Source organism: Cebus imitator, unplaced genomic scaffold (assembly GCF_001604975.1).
Source record: "Cebus imitator isolate Cc_AM_T3 unplaced genomic scaffold, Cebus_imitator-1.0 Scaffold515, whole genome shotgun sequence".
Taxonomy (NCBI): domain Eukaryota; kingdom Metazoa; phylum Chordata; class Mammalia; order Primates; family Cebidae; genus Cebus; species Cebus imitator.
The window spans coordinates 698,641-720,726 of NW_016107830.1; the positions used below are offsets into that span (position 1 = coordinate 698,641).

The following is a 22,086-nucleotide window of genomic DNA, read 5'->3' on the forward strand; positions in this document are numbered from 1 at the left end:
CTAAATCTCTCAAATATTTTATTACTGAATTTCAGTATAAAATTACTTTTTAAAAGAGGAGAATCAAATACATTTAGGAACTGTACACTAAGAATATTGTTAATACAGCCTTATGTTGTTAATCGTTACCTGGGGAAAATTATATAGTGTTTTACACACTAATACTATGACATTTTTATTAACTCATAATCCCTGTGCTAACAGTGGTGCATTAAACAAGTAATAATTAAGAGGGCAGCAAATATTAAAAATGCCTACTCTAAAATTCCTCAATCATGTTAAAGGGAATCCTCTAACATTCCTCTTCTATAAATGAGAGCATTTCCACAAACAGTGTGGTTACAATATAATCATTGATAGACCTAGATCTCTTAAATCATATTTCCATAATTTCTGGTTATTGTCCTTGAGGATTAAGGAAATTCACCATCTACAAACATGGTTAAAAAATATCTCCTAGTAGCTTTAATTGTAAACACTGTTTCTTGACATATCTGGAAATTTATTTGAGGATAAAATGCATTAGAAGTTGGTCTCTTGCCAATTTTACCTCTTTGAGTTCAAGGCTGGGCATGTGCATGGCATGGACACATGAACTAATTGCATTCAGACTTGGTTTAGGAAGATTGTGTAAGAAAATAATTACAGCAGCAAACCCACTGAGAAGCGGGATAGCAATCAGAGGTAATACTGAGGAACTTTATACAGGAAAGATGGAGAAATTATCCTTTCTTTTATTTTCTAGGTAAACACCTTGGGAAACACGGCAAATAATAAAAATCTAAAAGGAAATAAAAGCATGTGTGGGAGAAAAAGAGAGTGAGAGCAAGAGAGAGGCTAATGTTGTGGCTCTACCATAAGTCCTTAAGCCTTTATATGCGACACACTGGGGCTGCCTGCTGCAACCAGTTAACATTTCTGGCCTTTCAAGAAAATGTAACTAGTCCCTTAAAAGCAGAGGGAGGAAGGAAAAATAATGGAGTGGTCCATTTCTGACAGTCAAGAGAGAAAGGGGAAAAATGTTCCCACACTGATCTCATTAAGATGACGAGAATAATGAGTATGAATCTTATGTATGGATCTCACAGCAGATAGAGGAGGGCATAAATGTATCCCCCATTCACCCTTTTACGATGCCCATACACCACATTTATTCTCAGCTTCATCTGATACTACTGTTGGGGGTTTCTCTTACAATATTAGAGCTGTAACTTCAAGCTTTGCCGCTGAAGTCATCTAAGTCAACCACTCAACACAGCTTTATTGAGTGTGCATGAAAACGGGTAAAGACCTCTTAATGGCAAGTGAAATGCATCTTGAGCAGAACAGCCTGAGTTTATTTCCTGTCACTGGCTCTGGTCATAGATTAAAAATACTGACAAATGGCGTTTTTCAGTTTATAATCTGTTGTATTTTCTGGTTCTTTAAACTTAGGTTAAATAGTCCAGCCAATTAGAAATTGAACTCAAGTATTATTAAATATGCCTTCAGTATATTTTTGGAGAGCCATGCATTTGTAACAAACGCTGATGAAACATTTTTTCTTGTGAATTATCTCCTACTCTTAGATTTAATCTAGAATATTATCTAATAATAATTTTAAGTTAAATACTTTTTTATACTGATACAAACTTTGAAGGACTACGTAGCTCTCAGAAACAAAAACCTATGTTGTTGTGGCCAAATATTATTCAAGTCTAAATTATCCACAGGTCCTTCTACTTAAGGACGTCAAAGCATTTCATACAGATGATTTATCTTTCTTCTCTCCAGTATCTCCAATAACAACAAATTTGTGCACCAAATCTATAGCAAACTATACCTCACATAATTTAAATAACAAGTGGGCAATACCTTCCAAATTCAAATAGTACCTCAGAATATGCCCAAATTATTATTTCAGTACTGTCACTACTTTGTAAAGAAATATGTTACCCCATTATGTTGTTTAATTTTATGCTGGAATAATTTGGATCTATATAATTTTAAAGAAAATTTAGAAAGACAGTGATACAATGAACTGAGTCACCAGTTTTTCTAAGTAATTCAAATACATACATTTTTTCCTGGCATTTATTTAGTCTAATGAAAATTTAGGCCACGGACAGCTTCATCTTAGCTACCATTTAATCAATATAGATCAATATAGGTAGTTTAAGCTGTTTAAGCAACTCAGTGAAAATATATATTTGAAACCTGGGAAATATATTCTTAATGAGTCGACATTTACTTTTGGGAAAAGCGTCATTTATACTACTTGGAGGCCAAATGATATTTCTTGTCTAAAATATGTCTTACTTAAACACACAGTGAACTCTTTATAAGAGTTCGTGATTACTATACACACATCTCTGCAGTGTTTTATGGCGCTATAGTGTGATGTGATTTTTACTAACAGGAAAGTTCATCAAACATAAGATATGTACTTATCACTTAAACTGCAGAAATAACACTAAGCAGGATGCATACAGACATTACATCAAGTCAGCAGTTCTAGCCTTCCCAGATCAACACATTCCTTACCAGGAAATATCAAGGACAAGGAGTCCAATTTTACATGCTTAGAATTCTACATGACAATGTCAGACACCTTAATTAAGGACAATGTAACTTACAAACTTCACCTTTTTTCTCATTGTCGCTATCTCTCAAACTTCCATTACTAGTTATTGGGGGAAAAGGAGAGTTACTGTTAGTATGTCATTTTACCTCTTATGATCTTCGGTCCTGTAAAATAATCTCTAACCTCCCTTCCAGTTGTACCATTCTATAACTTCCTCTGCCCCATTCAAAGCCCACACAATCTCCACCTTTAGGCTCCTTGTCTTTGCCTTAGGAAGCTGCACCATCCTGAAGCTGGGTTTGGGTTAGGTGCATTCTGAACACCAAGCCAGGATTCCACTGAATCTACTTTATCTATGTGATGTCTCCATTCTACAACTGGTACTCTACGAAGGGATCAGTAGGCTTTGTGATTCTATGTCACAATCGATGACATTTCCATAGTGGAGAAATGTGTTTGAAGTCTAAGCGACTGTCTTACAAAACAGACCTCTACATTTTGTTTGGAGGTTTGGAGTCTACATGGTAAACATTCAATTTTAACGACATATCAGCCAAGATTCAAGACATAAATAAAACTGTGATAGAAGTCTGATACTCTGAGAATTAAAAAATGAAGGAAAAGTACACACTCAGTCAAACTAGTAGAACCTAGGTTATAGGCCTCTCAAAACACCAGCCTCCTGGTCGAGGTGTGCAATAGGTTCTTGCCATAGAAGAACAAAACTCTATTTAAAAGAATTTAACTAGGAAGGGCAGTGGGGGACAGCATAGAGCCAGAGGTTAAGAGATAAGAAAGTATAGCTAGATAGGAGGAATATATTCCAGTGTTCTATACCCGTGTGTGGTAAGTAAAATTAACAACAATTTATTGTATATTTTCAAATAGCTAGAAGATTTTGAATGTTCCCAACACAAAGAAATGATAAATATTTGAAGTGCTGGTTATGCTAATTACCCTGATTTGATCATTACACATTGTATATATATATGTATGGAAATACCACACTATACCCCATAAATATGTACAATTATTGTGTTAATTAAATATAATGAAAGCAAAACAAAAAGAATTTAAACAAAACCAGACATATACTGACGCTCTTTAAGGTTTCAATGTTGTTGCCTAACTAGAAAAAGAAAATGTAGCTTTCTGAACTCCTACATTTATGAATCAATTTTCTCTGAGTGCGAGCCATCACTCTACTAATAACACTTCCAAACGTAACACCTCTCTTATACAACCAGCATATTAATTTGTGGATAATTAATGCACTCCTTTTAACCTTGGTGATCTATTACTTTAGGTTCAATAAAAAAGATTAATTGACTAAGGGAAGTATTGTTTAATGTGTTGACATTTTATGACAACGCAGGATGAAAAATTCTTGTTTCGAACATTTAAGAATTGCCTCAAGTATGCTTGGTAGAAACTGTATAGAATGATTTAACTATGGAAAATGCATTAGGATTATTTGTATATAGCTACAGGGGATATAAAACATCATATATTTACATATTGTTGGTAAATTACAATACTAAAAATTTTTTGACCTATGGTGAACTGGGTAACTTGCCATGTAGAACAGCCAGTAGAACAAGTATCTTCACTGTTTTAAATCGCTCTCCTAAATCCTTTGCCCCTTCCCCGACACTTCCAGTGAAGATCTAATAGGTAACTGAGCCTCAGAAAGTATATATCACTGACATAATATTCATTAAAATATATAAAGAGTAACTATTAGTTATAAATACAGGGCAATGTATGCACAAAACCCATCAAACCCTCATAATCAGAGAAGTTACCTTACTTAGTCCAGAATTCATGTGGACTTCTGGACTTCACCAACAGTGTGCTCTTGGAATTGGGACAGAAAAGGAAACCCTCATATGGGTTTGCATAAGAGGGAAGATCAAATTCTTCAATCTCTATGAAGCCAAACAAATACCTGTCCTTTAATTGGACTCTAATATAGTTAATAATTTTGTATGGAGATCACCAAATGCTCTTTTTCCAGACTAGTTCCCTATGGGAATAATTCATATCATATGTGAAATACAGCAAATCCAAACTAAACTTTACCACCAACAGTATAAAAGTAAACGTAGTTGAACTTGTATTAACCCTCAATTGGAGCATGAATTCACAGTGGGGTCAATGTGACACCCAAGGGGGTAAAAATTGGTTCTTGAGGTGGGGGGGAGCAACAGAAATCTTAGATGTTATAATGATTTGTGGTCCTCTAAAGCTCAACATCCCCTGACAAAATCGTATCCCTTAGTATTTAATTTCTCTCATTAAGTGAAATTTTTCTCCTTAGGTGAGTGAATATGAAAAAAAATATATTGAGAAACACTGATTTAAGATGAAATAAAGGCCACACTTTGTCTCTAAATATTTCACTCCTGTCCTTAAAATGAGAGCTGACTTTCATTTATCAAATCCAAATATCTATTTGAACTTTGATATGCTTTATGTCTTTCCTTGCCTCTTAGTTTTTCTCTGATTTTCTCTTCATTATTTCAGCTATTTGAGCCAATAGCCGATGACTACTCTGTTATTGATCTCTCAATGTTACCACTTGCTGAGTGTTGGACCTCTGTTATCACAGCAAAGTACAAGATGCACCACAGAGTCGTCACTCACAGACCCACCTGTGGCAAAACCTGCCTGCTGTGCCTATTCCCAATTCTTACTACAATTTAAAATGTGCTAAATGATGGTAAGAGAAGGGGCAAAGGAAAAATGGGAACAACTTCCTTAACATTTCAGGTTAGCTTCTTACTTGGTAATTAACTAACACATTCATAATTGTAAAGAATATTTGCACACCTAGTCAAAATAGGAAAACTGGGCAACAGAAAGCATTCTGCTCCTATTTCTTAATTTTTATCTGATACAAAGGGGAATGAAAACACATGGAGAGTGAACTTAATGAATAAGCATATTAATGATGCGATCTCTGTTATCATTTATAACCCTTCAGAAGAGTTATTATTCCTACTTTACAACATTTTACTAAAATAAATTCTACAATTAGCTCATTTATTTAAACTTTTTCCTTTGCAAAATACTTTATATCACAATATGTTGCAATGGAATATGGCTTGCCATTTTGCTTAGCATGCCTGTCCCTTACAATTGAAATCAAAATTGGAAAGTAGAACATCCTTCAAAAGACAAGAACATTGCTTTAGGAATCTGAGGACAAACAGTAAGACATCTCTGATTTATTATAATTTTTTGATCCTTAGTCAACTCAGTTATAAAATATTGACCATGTAACAATTTTTAAAGGGTCTTATAAAGGTCTGGGGGCTGAAACTAGCGGATAAGTAATGCAAGAAGGAAGCTGGAAGTGAAGTGGGGCAGCATCCATACAGCCAGAAAAAACACACCGAGGCTTTGGTGTCCTCCACTACCTCAACTTTCATTCATAGCACCACTGAGGCACATGAGAAGGCTAATTCTTGGATTCAATATGGCATCATAGTTACGCTGGTGATATTTGTGATTTTTTGAGTATAACATAGCACAATAGCACTATACCTGAGAAAAAATGAAATAATTTTCTTTTCCTCAAATCACTCACAGAAGAAAAGTTTTCCAAATTACGGCATTCTACTACTTCCCATGTTACAGGACAAAGGCAGAAGAGCAGAGATCATAGAGAACATGAGTATGACCTGCTACAGGGATTAAATTCTTCTTGTAAATGTGAAATAAAATTTAGGAGAAATACGCCTTTCAGAGAACAGCAGACCCTGTAGCTTATGTGATTATCTTCCTCCACAGAGCAGAAAGCCCTTTTGCTGATATCTATTAAAATAAACAAAAAAGGGCATTGGCATCATTTAAAGTGAACAAAACACTGATTTGAGCCAAGTGTTGGATTGTAGGTTTAGCAGATACAAAAACAAAACAAAAATAACTTCACAATTAAATAGGCCCACAAACTGAACTAGAACCTCACTCCTCAGAAAGGATTAGAGAAAATGTTTTGTTCTATTATTATCTGGTTTGCTACATTTCCTAAGATTCAGGGTTGATTTTAGCCAATAGTGACCAAACCTGAAACCTGGCTCACTTGTACATTATACTCTTTGGGGGTCTTTTATATAATTGCAGGAATTTATATGCAATGCCTTGTGAAAGGCAACGCTTAGGAAAACCTAATTTACAATTTTTTCATGTAATTCTGGACAACATTTGAAAAAAATTTCTTCTCTGGAGTTGAGATAAATTTGGGGAAAAAACATATTTTGAGTAGCAATTTGATGTATTAGCATGTTCAGATAAACTGGGTGCACAATCTATTTACTGAAAAGAAAACTGTAACATAAGAAACTTCTAAGTGTCAATACTTCTTGACTTTGTAAAACGAATTTGGGCAGCTTTAAAAATACATACTCTTTTAAATCAGTGAAATGTATATAAGTTTTCTTCCCTTACTTGCACATTTGTGAGAAAATGTTTAACATAGCTTCTAAATCTGTATATATTAAATTGGAAGTATTGCTTAGTAAGCTTAGTAAGTATATATGTCAAGGGGAAAATATATATGAAGAAAGATGGGCAAAAAGGCTTAGTAGTTTATATTTACAAAAGCTTTGGGAAATTCATGAGTATCACAGTAAGACCATCAATTGTAGATCATTTTGCCTTTGTACTTGTTTCTTTGGTTTCAGGAGTATTTCTCTTTTGCAGTTGTGGAGAAAGTAACAAAACTTACATCTAAAACATTTCCAATTTCTGCTAGCGCTAAAAAAAAAGCTGTAGCAGTAACAACAAAAACTCTTCCACAAAAATCATTTGAAAATTGCCATAGACTTGAACCATAATTCGTTGGTGTGGTAGTACTATTGTCTCTTAAATTTTCAGAATAGAAATTTCTGTTGTAAACTTAAAATGACCGTCACTATGTTCAGTGTAATTATCCTACATTTCATTGTGCCTTAATGTGAATATTAAGACTTAAACTACCGGTGATGTAGACAAGCCTTTGTTTTCACATTGATATTTCTTCTTAAGCAACTCTCCCTTTTTGATCCTTGATGATGAAAGCCACGTTAGGTGTTCTTAGGGCTTGTAATAACTTTTAAAAAGTCTGTATGTTGTTTAATAGCAGTAGACTTTCTGCACAGGAAGGAAGTACACGATAAGGTGTCTGTAGGAGCCTATTGTCTTTGGTCCCTGTATTACACTCCCATTGCCTCTGCAAGTCCAGTTCCTCCTCCTTTGCTGTGCTTCCTCCATTTTTTTAAAAAATCACTTGGCTATACAGAGCTGCCTCATGTCATTCTTTGCATACATCATCTTTGTTTTTTCTCTCTTCTGCATAATGGCCCAGCTTTCTGGGAGTAGCTGTTGTCTTGAAAGTGATCTTTTACTAAAATGGGGATTGAATAAAGGTGAAGCACAAATTATCTGGAAGCAAAGGAAAACCAGGCATTTGAAAAGGACCCAGACAAAAAAACAAATAATGAACCAGAGTGGCTTCGATGAATTGCTGTAGAGGGAATTCTTGGTTTTGACACAAAAGGAACACATGAATACCAAGGAAAACCTAGGGAGAGAATCTCAGTAGGAAACCTGCCTCGTAGGCTGCTCAGGACAGAGGGCTGAAGCCAGTAGCCCTCCAGATATGAATAGAAAGAAATGTATTTTATGACTAACAGTTAAACATTCAAACATGCCGTTTTTGGAACACAAGGTACTTCGAGGAGTTGACATCCCTTCATAATTCATGTTCATTGTTCCTCTAAGTAAAATATGTGTCTCCCTTTAGTTATTCTGTTAGGAATTGTGCTTTAAAGGCAAGAGGACATTTTTGATAATGCACATCTTAAGACTTTTCATTAAAGTACCAAATTTAAATTCTACCTTTTTGTGCACTCTGACATTTTTGTCTGGCATTTTCATTAATTTTGCGACATACATAAATGTAGCTGAAATGTTAACTGATCAATACTTTGTCTCTCTCATGTAGCACTAGCGCTCCATTCCCCAAGGACCACACAGCAGAACAGAAATTAAATGTGTAAAATATCAAATGTTAATGTTAAACACAGCAGCACTTACTGTATAACGACAGAAAAGGCTAAAACAATTCCAAATGGACAGATGGTACCACAAATTATCTACAATCACATTTAAAGATTAAAGTTTGTCCTGTAAAATAATTCTTTGACGCACACTGAAGTGTGTCCTTTTACTGATAGCTCAGTTGTCCAATTATTTTTGTGCTCATTACAGTGAGAAATGACAGTACTGAAAAGAAAGAGAAAATGTGCACTCTTTCTTCCCCCACGTTGCACCCACTGACATCCACAAGAACACAAACGTCTGGTCAAGAGCCTGATGAAAATTAGGCCCAATTTATGAGACATTTCCATGTCTACAATAGATGATTCCCAAAGACGAGCAGTGCCTTCTGTACCACACATGTCTGTGTTCATTCTTAGGCAGACAATATTCACAGTAAAATTTTAAAACCGAATGCACTGCACACAAAATAAGCACAGGCCCAGAAACGTGTCTGCTATATTTTATCCATCACCTTCCAGACCAACGCCTGTCTCTAATATCATCAGCTGGCTTTGACTCTTCCCTATGGCAGAGAGGTAGTGTTAAAAGCTGGGGCTGTCCTAAGCCTGCATTTCTTGTGCTACTTTAATCGACATAGGGATTAAAAAAAATTGTTTTCCACTTTTATTATTCTACATTTATTTTTGGATAGTAAGTAAATTAGAAAAGTTAAAATAGAATAGAAAAAAGGCACTTAAACATTATGAAGTTTACTGGCTTGGGCCTAAAACCAAGCCACATGATAGAAATGCCTGTGCTCTGTGAGGTGGCTGCATTTATAAAAATGTGGGCCAAGTGGAACCGATATCATAATAGACCCGTGATCCATCAACAGGGCATGATGAGAACAATATGTCTGTAACAACGGGGTGCTGCTCATACCCTTCTCCTAATGGAAGGCTGTTCTTTTCAATAAACTGGTCTAAAAAGTCTCTAGTTATTCAATGAGACCATTGAAACATTTCATTTTTAAATATGTAAGTTAATATCTATAAGATGAATAAACATCCTAAGTATTTTTTGTTTAGAACTGCTGTGATATTAAAATTACAAGGTATATATATATATTTTAAAAGCTCTTTTAGAAAGGAAATAATACCTGCTGTGTGGCCTTGGGCAAGCTACTTAACCTTTCTGTGCCTCAGTTTCTTCCTTCTGTATAATGGAAAACTAACACCGTCTACTTCTCAGGTTGCTGGGAAAATTAAATTGGCTAATGCATGTAAAACAGTTCTCTGACACATAGTAAGTGCTTACCAAATATTAGTGGTTGTTTTGGTCATTATAAGGAGATTTTTATGTTAGAACTTAATCAGAGCTTAGAATAAATGATTGATAAAGAATTATGAAGTAGTTTATGAAAATTCCGGGAAAATTTGCTACAATACTACTAAGCTATGTTTATCACGATTTAATAACTAGCTTCATTAGAGCAAATCCTTATTTATCCGGCATCACTGAAGAATGAGTTTCTACACATAAGAAAAAAATTTAGATTAATTGATTGGTACATAGATTGATCAACTGATTCTGTTAGCCATTTACACTGGGAGCTTACTACTAAGTGCTAGAAACTGCAGGTGATGTTGGAGGACCAGGCTGAAAAGGCAGGTTTCCCATTCTCATAGAACTCCCAGTGCAGGTATAAGAAATGACATTTGATTTTGTTATTAGTTGTTTTAATCACATTCAATAGAATGTGATTCAGAGCTTCTTTTTCCAGTGAAACACAGGTAACATTATGGGTTCTTCTCCTAAGTACTCTTATTGTGTTCTCTTTTTTCACCATCAGTGTCACCAGGCCCTTTCCCACCTTTATTATGCCTGACTCCTTTTTTTTTTTTTTTTTTTTTTTTTAAGCCTCTTGCATTCAGCTTGTATTTCATAGGACTGAACCCGTCAGACACTGACTATCAGCTAAGAGAAATATTATTACATTTCTTCTCCAGGGAAGTTTGACCCCCTTACAGTGGACACATGCAAGTCATATCATGTAAATTGTACCTAAGTTGGTCAGAATTTCAGTATCTGATTTTTTTTTTTTAGAATCAGAAGGAAATTGCAAAAAAGGCTGCCATCTTGAATTTCATTTTACGCGAGTGACCTCCAGAAGTCAGATGTTTATGAAGACTTACACAATACACTGTAATGCTAAAGTGTTCTAAATGAATGTTGCTGAACAAATAATACAATTATATACATTTCTCTGTTTTCAAATTTTACACACAGCTGTGAGAAACGATTTTGGAAGGAGTGAATCAAAAATGGCAGCACGATCTTTTCAGGATAATTTTTTTTTTTTGCATCTGTTATATCACCTATAGAACCTGGAAGTAATAGTATAAAATAGACATAGAAACTCAACATCTTTTTTCCTCAATGTCAAAGAGCCTCTTGGGTAGGGGAAAATCAGAATAAAGTTCGCTTAACAGTACCACATCTATTTATTATCAGAAAGAGCTACAAAAAGAATATTGAGAGAGAGAGAGAGAGAGAGATTTTTTTCCTCTAAAACTTAATGATAATGACAATCGCTTTCTTTAGGGAGACAACAACATGTCTATGGGAAGCAGGCTGCCTAACTTTCTGGTAACTTACAACACAAAGGGACATACATTCTCTTTGTTCCATGTGCTCAGACATTAATGAGAGTCCCATACAAGGCCTGAGAGGAAGACAGAGCTCAAAGTACTAAACAGATGTGCATACACTCATTTGAATGGTAATACTAAAATGTTGATTTGTTACTATAATTAAGCCTCTTCTTGTAAGCCCCCATAATAAAATTGTATTCTGCTAAACTGGCAACTATAAGGAAGCATAAGGTACTCATATTTGAACAAACATGAAAATAAAATAAAGGATTTCAAAAGAACGACTCTACTTAAATTTCAGACTGAAATCCTGAATAAGCCAAAATAATGTGAGAGAAGAAAATCCCAGCTAAAGCTCAGAGCAAAGTATTCTTTTGGATTTTCTAGCTCTGCCAGTTGGTCTCATCAGCAGTTTTTAAATAATCAAAGTAAAAGGCCACAAGATGAACATATTAAAGGACTTTCTGGATCCATCGAATTCTCACTTGTGACTTTTTTAAAAGCTAGAATCTCAGAAATAATAAAACATCTCTTAAATAGGTCATATCCACTTCCAATTGAATCACATGTTAAAGCATAACCAAGCAGCATTATAGCATTCTGCTACCAATGATTTTCATATCTTGAAAAAAAATAACCATAGAACAAATAAAATCAAATTGAGGATGGTCAAGATTATTACTATTATTATTTTTCACATGGAGGACTTTTCTTGGCTGTCCTATTGGGGTTTGGAATTATGCAATATGTAAAATTTTACTTTTTAACTGTCACAGAGAAAATGATACATTGGCTGAGATGTCTTGCGTTCCGGAAATCTGAGGGGGGAAAATGTATTCTTAGACTCAGACCTTGTACAATCCATCAGGTTCCTGCCCACGGCAAATCTGTCCAGTCAAGTCTTAAAATAGGAGTTTTAAAATGGCCACATCAACATAACTGTTACTATAGCCACAGAAACATGCAGCTATGATTACTGAATTTAATGAATAACAATGTAAGTAATACAGTATGATCATACCACAAAAGCAGCGAGACTCCTTGGGGGTGAATCCCAATCAAAGCAACTATTAACGTAGTACGCAGCATTTACCAGCACCATAACACAACGTTTCATTCTGATAAAGTTTCTTAGTAGCAGCTGTAAGGAAAATGAAAATATTATTATAATTTGCAAGACTAAAAACCATCAGATATACTGCAAAATTCTTCAAGCTTATTGTGACTTACAAGGATTCAGGAAGTTAGTAAAGTTACAAGAACATACCAAACAATTTGGCTCACAAGTTAAATAATTTATTTCTGAGAAAGTGGAAAGAACTGCTTTTTTAACTAAATATAATTTTAAAAGTAATGTTAACATGTAGGTTGAACTACCTTTGTTCACAAGAAAAAGAAATTTCTGACAGACTAATTTTTTTCCACTTACATACTATGTACCTTTATTAATTTTAAACTCTTAAATCTTATTGTGGTTTTAAGATTCATAGAATGGTTTAATTTCAAGATATTTCAAAGTGAAGGTGGAATGTGTTTATTTAGGGTCTGACAGAAAAACCTATCCAGAATTGCTTTCTTATAGACAACAAAATTTTTTCACCATTTTAGTGGAATTCCTTCCATTCTTACTATCATTCTATTATTCTATCTATCTATCTATCTATCTATCATCTATCTAATCTATATCTCTACCACAATAAATTTAACCTATATTTTCTAATTATTTTTTTCATAATTTTAAAAGTAAGGAAAAATGTATAGTAACCAAGTACTTTACAAAATCTCTTATTAAAACAAGTATATAAAAATTGATATAATCAGAAATTAAAATTTAAAATTAAGGCATGACTACAACTGTAAAAAAGAATAGCTCATGTACAATTTGATGATTCAAACATACCATAGCTATATTAATAATTAGAATAATTGTATGTCTGCAAGTTAATATTTTGCTATTTTCAAATATACTTCAATGCTGATATGATATTTTAAAGAAGTAGTTATCAAAGTTTACTGAAGTCATATGGAAAATATATATACGTGTGTAAATATAGACACATGGATGTGCATGCCAGCTCTGACAAGTTGCTAAAATTGAAATTCCTCGATGGCAAAGTAGAGCCTGTCTATTACTTTTCCTTCTTTGCCCCATCACTTTACATTAAGAACTACTTTTATTACTTTTATGTATAATTGTGAAGAAATCTTATTTACATTTCTGCTGAGATATTGCATTTGTAACTCCTATACTGCCTTTAAACAACCAAAGACTCCATTGTTTTGCTGAATTTATTAGATTAAAAGAAAAAATATATTTAGGCTTCTAATATTATAAAAATTATGAAATATTTCAAGGCACAAATATGTTTAGTGAACTTTTTAGCTGTAACAAATACATTTTAGTTTTGCTCTGTGAATTGGATGTAAATGTTTTTTAAAAGGGGTGGTTTAGCACTTTTTAAAAACTTGATATTAAGCCCAATTAAAAATGATAAGCAATAGACATCAAGCTCAACTTAAATTTCCTTCAGGACAGAAAAATCAGATTTCCTGATTCTAACTTTCTTAGCTAAAAATAATAAAAGTTTACTTCTGAAAGATCATAGTTAAAATCTAATTAGCAGTAATGTTTCCCTTAGAAGATGGAGCCCCCTCGAATCTGGATTAGAGGGAAGAGCTTATGCTGGGCTCGCTTTACACACACCTGCATCATACCTGTGGGTGGTCTGGACATATATTTGAACCTCAGCTTTTGGTGTTCTCATTTTTTACACATTCCATGGCAATCAAATTGCAATTTATGTTCAAAATGATCATTCTTTTGCTAACATATTAATACATATCCATTATATGCATCACCTATCATATCCCCTTTCCTTTCTGACCACCCCCATCCAATTTATTAGTTTGGTATTGTCCTTGTTTGATCTTTTAAAGAAAGGAAGGAAGAGAGAATAAGAAAGAATAAAAGAAAGCGCCATTTTCAATAAGTAGATGATCAAAAATTCTAGTCTTCCCCCCTCCATACCTTTAAAGTTTATTTAAATTTACTTAGATGTTTTACAGATCTAATCAGGTCTTCCCAGAGGGATTAATCTTTTCTTGCTTTTTTTTTTTTTTTTACCTGTTTAGAGAGTCTGTTTTCCTCTTCAATGTACTTCTGTTCTTTGGGTATTAATGTTCGTAAGCTGGCTTTCACCTATACATCAACATATGTGTCTGTTATGGATTAATATATTACAAATGTTTACAAGTTTTTCACGCGGTTCAATTTGCAATAATCTCTAAAGTTTCAAAGTCCTGGCTGCTGTGCTCATAAAATATAAATGTATACAGTTGCACATGCATGCACTTCCCTTTCTTATGCCGGCAGGCAGCGGCCAGAACACAACCGCAGCAGCAGTCGCCAACTAGAGCAGAAAGTGTGGGTGTGCCAGGCAGTGGCAGAAGCGTATTCTCCAGGATACATCAAGGTTTAGAGAAAATGAGGAATGACAGAAATTCTCTACAAATCAGGAACAAAAGCTTTCATGAAACTGAACTCTTTAGCAGTACAAAAAAGCCAAAGTTAAGACTTACAGCATTAAAAATCACATCTATTTCAAGATAGATGACCCCCTTTGTTGGCCCTGTCAGCTGCTTGTTTTTCAAGACGTAGGCTTTCTGTTCACCATTTTGAATCTGCGGGAAAAGGACATGACAGCCGTCTGTCTCGCGGTCTCCACTGAATACACTCCCTCAGTGACCTTTGACCCCCAGCTGCTGAAACTGACAGAGAACCCAAAACAACTGTGGCAATTCTGACAAGTACCTGTTCATTACCAGGATCAAGTCTGTCAGGAAAAATTAACTATCATGGGATTCAACATGGCCGTGAATTGAGTATGTTAAAATTTTTAGTGTTCTTATTACAGACCTTGGTTGAGAAATGACAGACACAGAGCTAAGAGTTTTCTTTTCTTTTTTTTTTTTTTTCCATGAGGAAAAGCAACACAGAACAGTGTGTCAGGTGAATAAAACTTACAGACAGCAATGGTATAGCAACTTTGCCCAGAAAGTCAGCACTTCGATCCCGATCTTCATCATAAACTGTCACTTCAAGAACTGAATGGATATCTTTAATGTTGCTGCATAATAAATATATGTAAGAAAAAAAAGATTTCATCAGTGGGAAACAGGAACAAGAATGGTTTTGAAAATTTAGATAGCTCCAGCTGATTTTGTGTGTGTGTTTGCATGTTATTTGCATACACACATATACAAGGTAGCTTGGTATCTGACAGAATTTCCCATAATGCACCTAAGTCAACCACAGTGATGGTTCTATTATCTGTAACTTTAAACACCGTTGTAATTTCAAGTTATCCTTTTTTAATGAAATATAATTTCCCATCTGAATGGGCACAGAATAAGTTATTTAAAAAATCAAGAAGTAGCACCAGTAGGTTTTAGACTTTTTCTTCTAATTACCACAATTCATACCTTTTCATTACCCTCACATAAAACACTACCAGATTTGATATCAACAAGAATTACAGTATATTTTATATAATCATTCTTTTTTATAATAATAGGACATCTCTTGTTTGTTTATAGCTCTCACCAAATCATTGACTTAGTTTATGTTAGATTTATAGTAAAAATTCACAAGCACAGAAAACAGAATGGAGAAAATGTAACATATAGTTATTGTACCACCCTGGAGTTTAGAAATTAAGTAGTGTTCCATTATGTTCCAAAGAAAACATATGTTAATAAACAACTGTGTGAGCTCTTCATATTTTTGTTTCTGGAAAGTAAGTGCAAATTGTTGACAGCATTTATTCTTTGATCAAACTGTTTACCAAGAAAACATGAATTAAGAGGAAACAATAAAGTGAATATATTCATTACTGAAAAATTGCAACCACATGAGAGGAGAGGCTTTATCAGGGCACAATCAATTAATGGCTTTGATAATAATCAAACCTATTCATTCAATTATGCATTCCAGAGAAAAATACTCCCTGCAATCTTCTCAGGAGTACAAGTCTCCTGACCAGGCTTTTATCTCTTACAAAAATGTGGAATTCCTTAAAAATACATTGGTCGGAAAGTTAAAGCTGATTAGTTACCGGCTCTTAAGCAGAGACATAATAAATTAATGAAGAATTTCACAGTTTTTCATATACAAAAAAATAGAAGTATGTTACAAAACTTTAAAGAAGTACTTCTGTTTGGAGAATTCTCCTTTGTTCAGAGTTCATTTCAAAAGCCCCCTTTAAAAAACCGAACATAGGAGTTACTATAGTGTAGCATTGGCAGTTTTTACAGTATATGATTGAAAAGATTTACAAACTTTTTAAAACAAAAGGAAAATTAACTCAAAGGGTGTTTTGGTATCTAGGACAATACTTAATATTCTCATTGTGCTAAAATGAAAAGAACCAAAACTAAAGCATCTGCCTAATTCGAGACTGGATTGTTTGCTGATTTCAGCAATGGAACAAATAGAGCTTTGTCTTCCTTGGTGTCAATGCAATTGGGAAGAATTTCAATAGAAAGTATAAAAGGAAGAAGCACTATGGCGATTTAGTTAATGGGAACAAAATCCTTAGCCAAATCATATAAAAGCACAGTTTTAAAAAATGTCTGTGAAAACAAAGAAAAACGCCATACCCTTTCCCCCAGGTTTCACTTTCAGGAAGGTAGGAGGAAAATTCATTGTTGCTAGCACAGGCAGGCCAGACGCGTTGAGTTGTGAATCAGTTAAGAATAAAAACACGCATTTAAAAAAACAACCCTCAAAAACAAATCGAATTTAACAGTTTTGGATTCAGAGCCCAAAGCAATGCCTACTTACAATGTGAAGACTTTGTTCCACTCAGGATTGAGGTTTTTGTAGACAGTATGTGTTAACAGTCTATCGTTGTTCAGTTCTACCACACAAAATGGGTCACTTTTTCCTACAAGAGATTTTCAGTAAATATTTTTAGCGTAAATGGCACCCACAGTTCACAGTGTCAAGATAATGACCATATCTCTTTTGCAAAAAGTTTTATAGTAAACAAAAAAGTGAAGTACAATTTTAAAAATTAAAAAAAGAAACCACCATCAAAATAGAGCTAGATGTAACTGGTTGATGTTAGCAATTGTTATGATTCATAGCAATTTAGAGCCTGAAAAAAATAAAAGAGACAAAATTATATAGCTGGCACTTCAATTTGCAATTTTTTAAAACAAAAATAATTCTATAACTGGCAATTATGATGGAGAATGTGATGCATGTCCATCTCTAAATCGGTTTTTACTGAAATCTGTAAGAACCATCTGAAAAGTTCAGCCCATTTCCTCTAAGGCATATATTTTTTTCAACTCATCTGATTCACTATTAACTTGTAACAGGAATTTCTAATCATGTTTATTTTGGAAAAACTACTATACTGCAGAATTATAATATTTTAATTGGACCAAGATTGACTTACTTTCTTCTGAGATATCTATGACATCACAAGAAGGTAAATCAGACCCTCTGAGGCAGAAAAAAACTACCATTTGAAACTAAACATCAACAACTAATATGCATGTTAAAGAGCAGAATCTTTTTTTTTTTCTGTTCACTGAAAATAAAGGATTTGGAAGTTATAGTCTATGTACAGCAACTCTGCCCTGCCATACTCAAATCTCATCCTTTAGGCAATTACATTTTGTGAAGTCCTCAATATTTTTGTAATGTTATGCCCTGTATTATAAGAACCCATAAAGTCAGAGGCTCTATGGGGCAGCATTAATGATATTAGTGCAGCATGTAATTTGTTTGATACCTTATACAAATGACAATGAAATCAATATTTAGACAAAGCTGTCCAGAGGTCATATCTTTTAAACCACAATATTGATTTAGACTACATAAGAGGTTAATGTGCATATTATTAACTTTAATGATAAAGAATAATTGTTTTAAATGCATTGTGAATTGTAGTCACAGTAGTTTACACTTCTGCAAAAGCTTAAATATCATTGAAGATTTTCAATTAAATTTTAATGGGAAGGAATTCATTAGCTATCAGTGACAGATAAGCCATGTATTCCCATACAGCAGTGTATTTACTTTCCATATTGAAATTCTTAAAATGAGCTGTTCAAACTTTGACTCACCTTTAATTTATTAACTTTATATTAAGAAAGAGATTTAATATGTGTGTGTTACTTCAGTGGCCTCATATACCCCAGGATAACTGCATAATTTAACAAGACCCAAAATTCAGAAATTTAACTTCTGAATTTTGGGTCTTGAGAATAATTTTAAATAAAGAATAGAGCACTACAAGAGCACCGGCTCTTACAGGTCGGGTGAAAACTGTACATCTGGGTGAGGGTCGGTATTATCTTTTTTCCTCCAATCTTCTTTGTCCTCTTGCCTACATGTTACCACCCTCACTTCCAACTCACACACCGCATGAAAGATAGTGTTCAAAAAGAAATATTTTGTGCATTAAAACACATTGCAATAGGTTTTATTTGGCACATCAGCAACTTTATCTTTTCCCGTAGAATTCGGATGTAAGCATAAACAGGCAGGTTCAAATGGTTCTCCAAATACAGTTAAATGTAAGATACTAGGTAACACCTTTCAAAATAACTGTGCCACGTCGTAGGTAGTTAGTAGGTCACAGACATAGGAAAAGCTGGGTAATGTTTTGACGGTTGGTTCACTCAACTGACAAATATTTATTACTTACCATGTACCAGGCAGTGTTCTTATTTGTTGGGGAAACAGCAGTGAATTTAAACAATTTTTTAAAAATCCCTTACTTCATGGAATTTACATTGAAGAAGCAGACAGACAATAAATATATTTTATAGTACCTTAAATACTACGGGGAAAAATAAAGATGGGAAAGGTAATAGGGAGTGTTGGTATGTATATGCAATTTTTAAAAGGGCTGCAGGGAAAGTTGTGTGAAGATAGTGACATGCAGGCAAAGAAATGAAGGAGGTGAGCCTTGGATGACCCAGAGAAACTGTCTGTGGAAAGATCAGAGAAGTGCCTGAGCCAGGCATTTCCAGGAATATCCAGGAAGCCAGTGTGGCCGGAGGAAGGTTTTCGGGAGATCGAATGGGCAGGGGATTAGAGAGGCAGTAGTAGGTGACACAGAGAGGTCTGAAAAGAGTGGCAGGTCTCTGAAAAAACTTGGCTTTAACTCTCATTAAGCGGGGAGGTTTTGAAAGATTTGATTGAGGAGTGACATGCTCTGATGGTGGCTATTTGGAAAATAAGGTAGAGAAAGGACAATGGAGGGGTAGGAAGAAGAGCCAGGAGGCAATTGCAATAATCTAGGTGGTGGGACATCGTTAGATTCTGGCTACATTTTGAAAGGAGAATCATGAGGATTTGTAGATGTCAATATTTAATCATCTAATATATCTTCATATTATTATTTGATGCTGAAAAACAATTCATTGAGCTTAGCCAAGCCAGTCATTTTTTTTTTCCCAAGGAGAACAAGCATTCAACAAGGTGCTCAGACTAGTTATCTCTAGAACTGACAAAGAGCAAAGTGTAGGTTATGGAGAGGGCAGGCAATTTACGATTACTTTCTATTCATCTTTTCCTTCTGAAAAGTTATGTTTTTACAGTTATCAGTAACAGATGCCAACATCAGGTCTTTCCACACTATTTTATGTTTGACTTATTTAGGAAGTATCTTCCTGTCACTGCATGATTCAAGGGCAATTAAAAATTAACAGTAATTTCAATCAAAATAATAGTAAATGTATAACATCAAATTCTGTAAAGTTTTGCCACTAAAAAGCAAGGAATACGGTTGTATTTTTACAAAGTGACTACACATAGTTAAAATGCTTATCTGGTTTGCTAAATAGTGTTTTAAATGACTGGCTTTTCAGACTTAAATTTTGCAGGCTTGATTATCTGCCACTTAAACAAACAAAACCAATCAGAGAAATACTAGTGATGGACCTAACCATTAATTATCTCCTTAATTATTCCTTCCTTTTATCCTTTTATCACTCCATTTAGGCCCTATGATAGGCTGCTCTGCTTGCTGAGAGTACCTGGGTTGTGGGGTTGACTCTAGGATGAAGTTGATGTCTCTAAAGTGCACTATATTCTGCAAAGTTTCAGACAGTGATACAAAGCAGTTTTCCGTATAGTTTTCGTTCAATACTGTGTGGCTAGAAGTGCAAAGAATGAAGGCAGCATCCAAAATTGAAGAGTATTTTGCTTCTGATACCTTTTTAGAGCCTAAATATATGCGAACACAGATTATATGATCTCTTGTCTCCCTCTCACTCATTTTTGTCACAAGACTAAAACAGACCTGTGGGTATCAACTGGCTCTTCCTGAAGCCCCATTATTTTGGCTAAAAAGAGTTAATCCTTCTCCTTAGAAATGATAGAAACTGGAGAATTCGGTTCAGATAGAAAATAGAAATGGTGGCAGTGCCGGGTGAGGGCAGGGTGCTGTGAGGTTGATTGCTTTAACCGCCATGACAGCTAGGAAAGAAATCAGTGTTCCTTGAGGACACGGCAATTTTCCATGTTGACAATTTTCTAGAGAGAAATAGGAATGCTTTTTGAAGCATTCATTACTTATTGAGTGGCTGCTCTGCTCACCCCAGAATTTTAAGTATCATTAAGACATAGTCTAGCTCTCAAGGCATGCACAGTTTCGAGGACATGTAAATACACAATTATGATGCAGAGCTGTAAGGACCATAATAAAGGTAAGTGAAGGGTGCAACAGGAGCAATGAGAAGGAGGCATGTCATTCTATAACTCTAGAACATAAAGAAGGAAGGGAAGCGAAGACTTTTCCAGTGGCTATGACTCTGGGGATCCATGGTGCTTGTACAGCTTGATCACAGTGCTTTTAAAAGCAAAGGACAATGACATAAAAAATAGACTGACATTTTATGATTAGGAATATTTTGCTTAAATGTATTTGTATATCCCTTTAATAGTCTCTATAATGCAAAAACCTAGATATGTGTTACCTAGCCGCTATAAACTAGATACATAAAAATATTACATTAAGACTGGTATATTTATCCATAATCTAGTTAAATACTAAGGGCTATTTTTTCCTATGGATCTTTAAAAATCTCCCATGAGAATTAACATTAAAGAGACTCTTTTACCCTAACTCATAAAACAGAACCCATAACAGAATTTAAAGCATATAGTCTATTGTCCCGATCCTTTTTTGGGGGTGAAAAGCCATTCTTCCAACAATAAAACAAACATCAGAATTGTCTCCAATGGGTGTCTTTTCTGGCAATCTTCAAAACAGCACCAAGGATTAAATGGGGTGCACTGACTGGCTAATTCTCTCTCACTCTTAGTCCTTGCTCTTTGAGGTCGCAACACTGACATACTGATAAAGGACTGTGGGAAAGTCTGTACCACCCCTGCTCACTTGCTACCTGTTTTGTGGGCAAGTGGACGACTTCAGTTTGTGCAAACTACTGGTTTGCGCATTAAAGTTACTCAAAAGATACTGAATGATATTCTTGCTCCCAGAATAGAGAGTTAATCCTGATCCACCAGTGGTGGGCTTTGTCCGGGGTCATTTTGCTGCTGACAAGTAGCACAGTTTGCTGGGTGTGATGTGTTATAAAAACGTGTGTGTATGGGGACCCAGTGACTACCTCTTTGTTGCCATGTCTGAAAACACAGAAGGCTTTCAATAGAATGGAAAGCAATTCATACCCATGGGGGCCTTTTATTTTAGGCCTACCTTGCACAAATTAGGTTCTTTTGTTTAATTTTCTCAGTTGCCACAGTTTGAAATGACTATATTTTAATCTTTTTTAAAAAAAATAATCAAGGTTACCATC

General features: G+C 34.7%; 1 protein-coding gene across 6 annotated transcripts in view; it reads right to left on the reverse strand.

Moving 5' to 3' along the window:
• The window catches only part of MCTP1 (multiple C2 and transmembrane domain containing 1), a 571,324-nt gene that overhangs the window by 159,210 nt on the left and 390,028 nt on the right, over positions 1-22,086 (reverse strand). For all 6 annotated transcript variants that reach the window (XM_017514095.2, XM_017514096.2, XM_017514093.2 and 3 more), the window contains 5 exons: positions 17,087-17,189; positions 15,269-15,371; positions 14,824-14,925; positions 14,369-14,443; positions 12,266-12,385 (listed from right to left, as the gene is read on the reverse strand). In XM_017514095.2, the coding sequence (XP_017369584.1) occupies positions 12,266-12,385; positions 14,369-14,443; positions 14,824-14,925; positions 15,269-15,371; positions 17,087-17,189 (503 nt within the window). The remainder of the gene's footprint in view (positions 1-12,265; positions 12,386-14,368; positions 14,444-14,823; positions 14,926-15,268; positions 15,372-17,086; positions 17,190-22,086) is intronic.